The sequence below is a fragment of the Tursiops truncatus genome, chromosome 13, assembly GCF_011762595.2.
Source record: "Tursiops truncatus isolate mTurTru1 chromosome 13, mTurTru1.mat.Y, whole genome shotgun sequence".
Taxonomy (NCBI): domain Eukaryota; kingdom Metazoa; phylum Chordata; class Mammalia; order Artiodactyla; family Delphinidae; genus Tursiops; species Tursiops truncatus.
Window position 1 is genome coordinate 49,674,008 of NC_047046.1, and position 11,499 is coordinate 49,685,506.

At 43.6% G+C, this 11,499-nt stretch overlaps 1 protein-coding gene and 1 long non-coding RNA gene across 4 annotated transcripts in view; one reads left to right on the forward strand and one right to left on the reverse strand.

The window, feature by feature from the left end:
* Positions 1-1,129, reverse strand: part of LOC109549194 (uncharacterized) — a 92,770-nt gene extending 91,641 nt beyond the window's left edge. For all 3 annotated transcript variants that reach the window (XR_002175414.3, XR_012325370.1, XR_012325369.1), the window contains exon 1: positions 887-1,129. This is a non-coding gene — a long non-coding RNA (uncharacterized lncRNA). The remainder of the gene's footprint in view (positions 1-886) is intronic.
* Positions 1,130-1,185: 56 nt separating this feature from the next.
* Positions 1,186-9,856, forward strand: ZNF397 (zinc finger protein 397). The gene is made up of 4 exons (XM_019930414.3): positions 1,186-1,297; positions 2,611-3,104; positions 3,380-3,521; positions 6,193-9,856. The coding sequence occupies exons 2-4, from the start codon at positions 2,697-2,699 to the stop codon at positions 7,239-7,241; spliced, it is 1,599 nt and encodes a 532-aa protein (XP_019785973.1). The 5' UTR covers positions 1,186-1,297; positions 2,611-2,696; the 3' UTR covers positions 7,242-9,856.
* Positions 9,857-11,499: the final 1,643 nt, after the last annotated feature.

Here is an 11,499-nt window from a genome sequence, read left to right on the forward strand (position 1 = left end):
CAGGAATAAAGACACAGACCTACTAGAGAATGGACTTGATGATATGGGGAGGGGGAAGGGTAAGCTGTGACAAAGTGAGAGAGTGGCATGGACATATATACACTACCAAACGTAAAATAGCTAGTGGGAAGCAGCGCATAGCACAGGGAGATCAGCTCAGTGCTTTGTGACCACCTAGAGGGGTGGGATAGGGAGGGTGGGAGGGAGGGAGACGCAAGAGGGAAGGGATATGGGAACATATGTATATGTATAACTGATTCACTTTGTTATAAAGCAGAAACTAACACACCATTGTAAAGCAATTATACTCCAATAAAGATGTAAAAAAAAAAAGGGAAAAGCCATTTCCATTTAGAACCATAAATGGTCAGTAAACATGTGAGGAAAATATGAGGTGGGCTTCCCTGGTGGCACAGTGGTTGAGAGTCCGCCTGCTGATGCAGGGGACATGGGTTCATGCCCCGGTCCGGGAAGATCCCACATGCCGCGGAGCGGCTAGGCCCGTGAGCCATGGCCACTGAGCCTGCGCGTCCGGAGCCTGTGCTCTGCAACGGGAGAGGCCACAACAGTGAGAGGCCCACATACCACAAAAAAAAAAAAAATGAGGCACCATTTTTTAATCTACTGAACAGCCAAAGAAAAATATAAACCATAAAACTTAAGCCAGCTAAGTTCCAGTGAAAAATGCAAAAGTCCTGCATTAGAGGTGCAATGTCTGGGGCCCCAGAGTGTCCTTGAACTACGGCGATTTCGGCGTCTCTTGTCACACGTTGCCTGACATTGGGCAGAGTCTATGGCTGTAAAATGAGCATAAATAGCTATCGCACAGAGCAGTTGGAAGGCTCAAACGATACGCAGAGGGAAAAGGAATATAAATGGTTGTTACTTTTTGTTCAGCGCGTTCATCCACGGGTTTACTTCTGTCGGCAGTACGGGAAATGCACAGGAATTACAGGAAAATGACACGACACAAATCAGGAGGAAGAAAGCCAGGGTAGGAGGTGGCCGAGGCGTGCAACAGTGCCCTAGGGGATGGCGACGTCCCCCTAAGATCCCCGCCTCTAGAGCATCCGAGCCCTGGCGTCGATACTCCACGGGGCCCGCAGCCACCCCGGGAAAGCGGTGGGAGGGCCGGAGTCACGCGCTGATTGGCTGACTGTGAGCACGGGGCGGGACGGATGAAGGTTCGGGGGTGGGGGGGGCGCGCGAGCGGAAGGCCGCGAGCGCGCACTTCCGGTCTTTGTGGCCCGCAGCTGCAGGTCCGGGGCTCGTACCCTGGCGGCTCCTGAGCTTCGCGGTGAGGGACACGGGGCCTGAGACGGAGCGGGGGCGGGGAGGGCGCGCGGCCGGGGCAGTGGGTGCTGGGTGGAGGAGCCCCGCTCCTCGGCCTGCCCATCTCCGGGTCTCGGCACCTTGTCCGGGCGGCGTCTCCGAGTGTCCTGGGGACGCAGAGGAGACCAGCACTGTCCCTGCTTTCCAGCGGAAAGGGCAGTTATTCCCCTACCGCCGTGATTTCGCAGATGCTGCGATTTAACCGGGATATAAAAATAGAAAGGCTAGTCGGCAGGGCTGGTTAATAAACCACGGATTTGTAGGCTAAATATTCTGTTCTCTAAAGTTAACTGTAGTGTTAGTGTTCAGATGTACTGATCTGTCTTGCTAATTCAGGGGTACACCTTTCTATCAATAATCTCCCATCCAAAGATCAGATCATGATCGGTCTATATATTACAAAATTAAAAACAATTATTTGTTGCCATATTTCACTTTTTAAAATGTTTACTCCCCTATCTTCTAAGCTTTTTGAGAGTTGAGATTAACGTTTTTGCTTTTGTGTCTCTATAATATCTGACATTTGCGCACATGGTAAGCATTTAACAAATACTTCTTGGTTAATTTCTAGGTAGACTCATTTATTCACGAGCAAAAACCTTTGTATCTTAATACCTGGCTCGGGACAGAGCCCATAATAAGTGCCTCAATGTTGAAGAAGCGCATTAAATACTAAATTTAATCAAATGGCAAACGTCCAACAATGTTTTTATTTAAATCAACTCATGTTTAATATGGATTTTTTAAAATGTTTTATTACTACCTAAATGAAAAGCACCATTATGTGCCATAGGTTAAAGGTAACTAAAAATAAACGTTTAAAAATCCGCATATCAAATCCTAGCTAAATACTGTTACCCATGGAAGTCTGAGGCCTATAGTTTATTTAAAAGGGAATTCTGTAAGTAACATCTTCAGAAGGTGTTAAAGACAGACTATTCTGCTTGATACAAACAGGATTGAAAGAGAATTGAAAAGGAAATTCCTCAATATGTGATTCATGTTAATATTGCATTCTTTTGCCTCTAAAATAATTTCTCATAGCATAAATGTGGTAGGAATTCTACAAAATGAGAGACGTTGAATGAGGTGATTTTTAGTTTTGTCATTTGATTATTACTTAGTTACAGTCTCAAACCTGATCCCTTTCCGTATATTACTCCGATGACTGATCTTTATTATTGTAAGTTCTTAGAGCGATGACTGATCTTTATTATTGTAAGCTCTTAGAGGTTTATTTTCACTGCTGTAAGTTAACAGTGCTTTTATATCCTTCAGGAAAGAAGAGATTACTCAAAAGCAACTGAAGTAGAGGACCCAGTTGTAGTGAGCTTTTTGCTAAGCTGTTTCAGCCCAGAACGGCTATGGAATCCAGAGCAGTTTCAACCCCAGTACCTCAGAATTCTCAGGAACAAGAGCTAATACTAGTGAAAGTAGAAGAAAGCCTTTCTTGGGGTCAGAAACTTAAGCAGAATGGGAGTACCCGATCCTGCCAGGAATTGTTTCGCCAGCAGTTCAGAAAGTTTTGCTACCAGGAGACACCTGGGCCCCGGGAGGCTCTGGGCCGACTCCAGGAGCTTTGCTGTCAGTGGCTGAGGCCAGAGTTGCATACGAAGGAGCAGATCCTGGAGCTGCTGGTGCTGGAGCAGTTCCTGAGCATCCTGCCTGAGGAGCTGCAGATCTGGGTTCAGCAACACAGTCCAAAAAGTGGCGAGGAAGCTGTGACTCTGTTGGAGGATTTGGAGAGGGAATTTGATGATCCAGGGCAGCAGGTGAGAACAGGGAGATGTGATATGTTTTGGGAAAAGGCATCTACTTCCTGGAGCATGTGGCGGCATCATAAGAATGGGGTGAGAATTTGTCTCTACTGAACCATAACCCTGAAGTGACTACCAGGGCCATACCTGTCTCTGTCCTTAAACAGTTCTTTTGTTCCTATCCGTCATCCCTGGAGTTGTCTTCGGTGACCTCTTGGAGATTTTTACTAAGCATTTTCCCTAGGGATTTTCTCACAAAGAAATTTTCTCACAAATTTTACTGATTTCAGGTCCCAGCTAGTCCACAGGGACCAGCAGTGCCATGGACAGATTTGACATGTCTTGGAGCATCCCAGGAGTTAACAAACATCGAACTCCAGCCTTTAAAGACACAGCTGAAACCCTGGAAACCTTGCCTTTCCCCCAGAAGCGGTAAGAAATAGAAACTCATCTGGGAACTGTTATCAGGCCTCTGGTCTTGAGGGTAGAGAATTAACAACATTTTACAGCATGCCCCATGTGAGCCTCGCGTTTATTATTCTCGAGTGGAGGTGCTCACTCTTGGGCACCTTTGTATTCAGCAATCCTGATGCATTGCAGTCAGCCCTCCTTCTTTCAGTTTCCCCATCATTTATCCACTTATTCCTTCATTTCATGACTTAATAAGGTGCTAATACACGTCTGTATTGTGGTAGGCACTGGGTCTCTATCCTGAAAGAACTTTCAAGCCTAGATGGGGTGGTGGACAAGCAAAAAGGCAATTACAATACAGTATAGGGTAGTAAATTACAGAATAATTAATGTACTATGGGGGCACATATAAAGGCACCCACCCTAACTCCACCTTAGAGGTCCAAGGAGTACTTCCTGGAGGGAGAGACATCTAAGCTAGGACTTGAACTCTGAGTAGAAGAAAGCCAGGTAAATAGGTGGGAGGAGGAGATTCCCGAGCTAAAGGGAAAAACTGTTTCTCTGCTCACAACATTTCTGACACTGCATATGTGGGGTTTTCCCTCCCATCAAGCAATTCTGACACTAACTACCCAGAACCAGTGCAGACCCCACAGGTTAAGATTTCAGTCCCAAGAGATTGCCTCCCACATCAGATGCCAGTTGCATGTAATGAGTCCCCAGATTATCCACACTTCTGTCCGATGTGGCTGCAAATTGATGCTTCCACAACCCCCTCCTCAGGTTTCATAATTTGCTATAATGGCTCACAGGATTCAGGGAAACACCTTACTTACCATTACCTGTTCATCATAAAGGACAGATATGAACAGCCAGATGAAGAGGTCCATAGCACAAGGTCCAGAAGGGTCCTGAGCACAGGAGCTTCTGTCTCTCTGGAGTTTGGGGTTCACCACTCTCCTGGGTGCATTCACCATCCCTGAAGCTCTCTGAACCCCTTTGTTTAAGGTTTTTATGGAGGTTTTGTTAATTAAATCATTGGCCATTGGTGATTGATTAACTCAATCTCCAGCCCCTCTCCCTGGAGGTCAGAGGATGGGTCCAAAAGTTCTAACACTCTAATCAACCAGCCGCCCTGCCCTCCAAGAGTCAACTCATTAGCATAACCTCCGGCACCTTCTCATCTCTACCACAGAGGAAATTTTCAGGGGTTTTAAAAGCTCTGTGCCAGGAACTGGGGATGAGGCCAAATCTATATTTCCCACATTACAGTATCACATGAGCAAAGTCCACAAAATCCTGAAGGTGAGAGATTACAATCCATTCCGGGAATTGCAGGTAATTCAATTTAACTTGAAGAGAGAACTCCTAGGGGAGAGCTGGTTAGAGGGAAACTAGAGACGAAACTGGGACACAGGTTGTGAAAACGTGTCTGTCATCCTCATTCGTTTGCACAGTATAGTGGGGAACAGTTGAAGGGTTTTAGACGAGTGAGTGACATGATCAGATTTGTGTTTTAGGACTCAGTTGCAGAGCAGGAATGGATTTGAGGAAGGCAAGAGTAGAGTCTGGTTAGAGACAGTTGTAATCCAAGTGGCCACAGTGAATAAATCAAGATGTATTGTGGTGAGAGGTGGGAAAGATCACAGCTGACTCCTGTTCTTCTGCATTTAACTTGAATTGCAGTAGCTGGTCATTGTTAAACGTGGAGCATGTGGGAGAGGAGTTGAGGGTGATACTCAGGTTTCGGTCTTGAACAACTTGGTTAATGGCGGTGCTATTCATATAAGTGGGAAAACATAAGGGAAAAAAATACATATGATGATGCGTTTAGTTTGGGACATTTTGGTGCTTGTCAAATATTTACAAGTAATATGGCCAATTAGCATTGGATACGAGAGTCTAGAGCTTCATAGAACTGGGATAGAATTGGGGATCTGGGGAGATATTAGCTTATAACATAAGTAGTGATTGAAGCTTAGGACATAGAGAGTTGGTGGAGTGAGGATATATGAGAGCTCAGAACAGAACCCTGAGGAACTTGTGTTCGAGTGATTGACCTTGAATCTAAGAAGGAACAACCACAGAAATCAGGCTAATGTATTTGGAAGAGAATGGCTCTGGAAGGAAGATGTGGTCCCCAGTGTCAGTGCTACAGAGAGGCCAACTAAGTAAGATCCAGAAAGAAGCCATTGGATTTAGCAACTATGAAGTTGATTTTGATGAGAGTAGTTTGGGGGGTGGGAGGTGCACAGGTACGGCAGAAACCAGATTACAGAATGGGAACGAGTACCGACAACCGTTTGAAGAAGCTTTATTCTCAGTGGGAGTGATGTTGCACGAGGGAGATGTGTAGGCAAGGAGCTTGATTTAAAAAGATGAGAGAGACTTGAATTTATTTAAATGCTGACGAACAGGAGTCAGCAGAGAAAGAGATTGAAAACAGTAGGAAAGGAATAGTGGGTAACTGATCAACTGAAGTCTCAGAGGAAGCAGGAAAGGATAAATTTCAAACTGTAGATGTAGGCCTTAGTATTAGAAAGGAGGAAGGACCCTATTTTGACCAGTTAAAGAAAAGATACATGCAGATGGCTTTATGTTTGTAAGTAGAAGCATCTATTTTCTCTCACATAGAAAGGGAGTATTGAAAGTGGAGAAATAAAAAGTTGGTTTTTTGCTGTTATCATTTCAGATTGTGAGAACAATGGATCAGCAACAAAGAAGGACATTTCAGGAGAGAAATCGCAAAGACTTCCCCGGGAGCCTTCATTTGGAGGAATTAGTGAACATGAAAGCAGTTCAGAGTGGCAGCAAGGAAGTGCTACAGGGGAGAAATTAAGAAGATCCCCTTCCCAAGGGGGCAGTTTTAGTCAAGTAATCTTCACACACAAATCTCTAGGAAACAAAGACCATCCTGAGCCCCAGAGAAGCTTGATTCTAAATACAAACTCTATAACGTATCAGAAAGTTCCTGCAGAAGAGAGACCTTACAGGTGTGATGTATGCGGGCACAGCTTCAAACAGCATTCTGCTCTAACACAACATCAGAGAATCCATACTGGAGAAAAGCCGTACAAATGTAGCCAGTGTGGGAAGGCCTTTAGTTTGAGGTCCTATCTTATTATTCATCAGAGAATTCATAGTGGTGAGAAAGCATATGAATGTAGTGAATGTGGGAAGGCCTTCAACCAGAGTTCAGCCCTCATTAGACATCGGAAAATCCATACTGGTGAGAAAGCTTGTAAATGTAATGAATGTGGCAAAGCATTCAGTCAAAGTTCATATCTCATTATCCATCAAAGAATTCACACTGGTGAGAAACCCTACGAGTGTAATGAGTGTGGGAAAACCTTTAGCCAAAGCTCAAAGCTTATTAGACACCAGCGAATTCATACAGGAGAAAGACCTTATGAATGTAATGAGTGTGGAAAAGCTTTCAGGCAGAGCTCAGAGCTGATAACCCATCAGAGAATACATAGTGGGGAGAAACCCTATGAATGTAGTGAGTGTGGAAAAGCCTTCAGTCTGAGCTCAAACCTCATCAGACACCAGAGAATTCACAGTGGAGAGGAACCTTATCAGTGTAATGAATGCGGCAAAACCTTCAAAAGGAGCTCAGCCCTTGTTCAACATCAGAGAATCCACTCTGGGGATGAGGCTTACATATGTAGTGAATGTGGGAAGGCTTTCAGGCACAGATCAGTCCTCATGCGCCATCAGAGAGTCCACACTGTAAAGTGACTTATGAATACAATCAATACTGTACATACTTCAGTCAGGCTTCTATCTTTGTTAGTCAAAAGGGTTTAATTTAATTTGGAGTAAGACTCCATGGAGGTGGTTGTACAGTACTAGGTCTCGAATCAATCTGACTTTATACAGCACTTGCCAGTGCTCATGCACATTGTCCCCTGAAAGCTTTTCCTGTGACTAATTAGAAGAGCAGACAGAAGAATCATTGCTTCCACCTTTCTCTTACCAGTAAGAATACTCAGGAACTGTGAAAGATGGGACTATAGCATTGAAACATCTTTTTCCATGAGAATGTCACAAAGGGCACAGCAACTCTGTCACTGCATCTAATTGTCAGTGGGCCAGATTTGGAGGGTGGTGTGGAGAGTATGAGGGACGTTTTGTCTCAGGAATGCAAAAATTGTACTGACCAGTTAAGAACAGTGGCAGGGCAGCAAGATATGGGGAAACAGTTTCATCGATGACTTATTGAGCCCGTGGCAGACCAGAAGTGAGATAGTGAAAAGGAAATACAAATTAAGTTATCCAACAGTTATTTTTTGAGTGGCTGCTTTGTGCCAGGCACTAGGGATACAGTGGAAAATAAGACCATACCTTCAGTTTCATGGACAACACAAACAGGCAGTGACACTATGGTACGATCAGTGCTGTGTGATGTTAAGGAGTACCTGGCCCAACCTTGGATCAGGGGAGGCTTCTGAGAAAAATTATCTGAAGGATGAGTGGCCAGGAAGGTAGGCCGGCCAGGAAGAAAGTCTGGCACATCTGAGGAAAGGAAAAGGCCATTTTGCCTGGAGTATTCCTTTATGAGTTCCTTTTGAAGTGGATTCCTGTCTGTAGGAAAAGCATGCATGTGGCCAGAATCTCTGTTTACTACAGTGCCTATAGTGAAACGTGAGCCAGTGGAGAAATTTGTTAATAGACAAAACCTGGAGTCCTTGGAGCATGGCGTGGTGAGGAGCTTTGTCTTGGTTTGTATGACCCCAGGGAAGGGTTAAAACGTAGCTTCCTTGTCCAGCCTGGAGGTTAGGCCTTCCATGTGGGTGAGGGCAGAGCCCAGTCTAGAAGTTAAGAGTCTTAAGAGTTCCAAATCTCACCCTCGCAGACATAAGGACTCCTTTGGTTCTTGAGATGTGACCAGCGCTTCTGTCGGCTTCCTCCTAACTCCCCAGGCTCTGGGTCGGAAGCCGCTACGGCTGCCGTATCATTTGTTTCTGGGTCTGTACTCCCACAGTTCCTAGTGCACACCCCTAGGCTCAGGCACTAAAAACTTCCTCCACTGCTGGGTCTGTTACTCTCCAGGCGCCTCACATGTGTTCAGTTTTGTCATATCAGCAGTATTTCAGTCTTGTGAACTTTGTTAAAGACCATGCTAAAGGGAAATAACAGTAATAGTCACGGTCCATCCAGAGAGACTGCCCTCTTCTGAGGGACCCAGCAGGAAAAGGATCCCTAGACTGGTGCTTCTCAGTGCAGTGCAGAAAGGTGTATAGGTTAGTCAGCAACAGAAAGACATGTTATTTAAAATACCTAATAGGTCAGAGTTACAACACACCTTACCAAAAATTCAAGCCTTTGGGAATCTCGAGTCCTGCACATAGGAAGAGTTTTCATGAGGATAAATAGAGAAGTAATGCTTCTATTGGGGCATGAGCATGTACTAACCAGTAAGAATGGCAGGAGGACTAGATGCCCCTGCTTGGAGAGAATGTGAGAAAAGAAAGGGCTAGGTTAAATAACAAAATAGCGTGGTAAAGCTATTCAACTCGTTTTCCTCTTCCACAGAGGAAGATCCAATCAAACTGAAAAGGGCAAAACAAATGTTAAGTAGGAATTGATACAACATATATTACAAAAGGCAAATATTCTTTATATAGAAAGTTCTTACATATATCGGTAAGAAACAATAGGTACTTGCAAAGGGCTTTGTGTATATGTATTACTTCTCAGCCCATAGTTTGCGGATGAAGAAATGAGGGCTTGAGGTCATGGCTTACTCAAGGTTACGTAGCTACAAAGTGGTGAGCTCAGACTTTAGACCCAGGCAGTAGGAATCCAGAACGTGTCTGGGGAGCCACTACTCTGTACTATCTCCCCATGAAAAAGTCCCAATAGAAAAAAGTAGTACTTAGATAGGCAAATCACAAAAGAATAAATGCCAATGGACAGTAAATATTAGCCTTGCTAGAATTAAAAATGTATATTAAAGCAAGAGTTGAGATGGCGCTTTTTTTCCCTCATAAAACTAACAAAGATTCAGGGAAATTGGGGCTCTAATGCTGCTGGTGAGATGTGAGCAGATGCTGTCTGTGGCAATCAATACCAGAAGCCTTAAACATTGCCTTTTGACTTTAAAATTCTACCTGGAAATGTATGCTTCAGAAACCATCATGAATGTATACAAAGTCTTAAAAGCTGTTAAAAGTGATGTTGATTAATATTAAATAAGAAAGTGTTCATATCTTAAGTAAAAATATAAGACGATATGTACAATACGATTTGTGTAAAAATATATTTATGCATTAAAAATATTGGAAATATATATAATCTTAATGCTATACTGGTTATATCTGAGTAATAAGATTATAGGAGATTTAATTTTTTCTTGTGTTTGTGTCTTCCAATTTTTTCTACAATAAATACCTAAAATTTCTAAAGTTAGAGAAAAAAAGGTTTAAAAGGGACTGGAAGCCCAGGATAGCTGAGAAATTATCAAGAAAAGCATGTGCTTTCTATGGCATCTTTGTGCCTTCCAAGTCCTAGGCAGTTAGCTAACTCGTTAACTGATCTGTGACTTCCTAACTGGTAAGTGACAATGGCAGATATACTCATCTGACTAGTGTACAACAACAACAACAAAAAAGTGCAAATTATAAATCTCTGTGCAAATGTAAGTTATTTGCATGAAAGTGATTATAGTTGAGAAAAGCAATAGCCTTGAAGTGAAGACTTCTGTTCTCATTAGTGCTTCTCCGTGAATTCTGCAGCCATAAGCAAGTCACCTGACAACTCTGGACCCTCAGTTTAAGAAAGCTGAAGTAGGTGATCTCTTACAGTTAAAGCTTCAACAGTCTATATGAAACAGGGGGGGCACCAAGTAGGTGGATGTCAAAGGTAATTGTTTCCTTCACCAGAGTTGCCTGAGGAAAAGTAATCCATCCCTTTCCTTTCTGCTCAGAGCCCTCATTTCTCTTGGCATAGAGGCAGTCCACTGTTTACCTTAAATGGGTCCTGTGCAGATTCATGGATTTAAAAAGATGTGGAATTTAGGCAAAGTGCTTAATATCAGTTTCCTACCTCTCCACTCCTCCCTCCTCACTTCCACAGGCTGCAGTTAACACTGTCCAGATGAGAGGATTAGAAATTTAAGCAAGTCTGACCTTGGTCTCTCCAAGCCCCCCTGTGAACAACTTTGCTTCTTTTGCCCCGTAAAGTGAATCCTCAGAGCAAGGAGGATTGCCAATCATTTCCATGCAGAAGGAACTGACCTGAAGAGCATTTCTGCAAAGTCAAGAGGAAGGGTGAGCGGGGTAGGCAGACCTACCCCCTGCTCTCTGATGGCCCAAAACCAGATGTTGCTGCTCAGTAACTTTATCGTTCACAGCTCTCTTGTTGGCAGGCACAAATGATGATAGATCTAAAGGGTCATGGGGTGTTCCTGCACATGTGTGTCTATTAAGGACCTGCTGAGAGGGGAGGGGAAAGCTGTGGCCTTCTCCTAGGCTCTTGCTCCCAAGGTGGGGAAGCATCCTGATTCTTGTGGACGATGCTTCTGTTTGTAGAGGCTACTTGCTCTCATGCCCATGTTCTTTCAACCACAGTGCAGCTCCAGATGTCCCCTCAATTTTGTGACTTCACCTGGTGAACTGCAGCCCCAGGGACTAGGTATCGTTTCCAGACATGTTTTGGCCCAGGAATCAAAGCTAAGACCACCAATTCCCTGCCTTCTTCCCACAACTCCTTCCCCCATTCTCCCAGCACATCTCCATTCGTGTTACGGTGCTCCCTATTACTGAATGATTAGTTTCAAAGCAAAACTTAAAACTCAAATTTATTAGAAGACGTCTTGTATTACATTCTAATACTAAATAGTTAAAGTATAAACAATGAGGTCCTACTGTATAGCACAGGGAACTATATTCAATATCCTGAGATAAATCATAATGGAAAAGAATATTAAAAAAGAATGTATATATATATATATATATATATATATATATATATATATATATGTATAACTGAATCA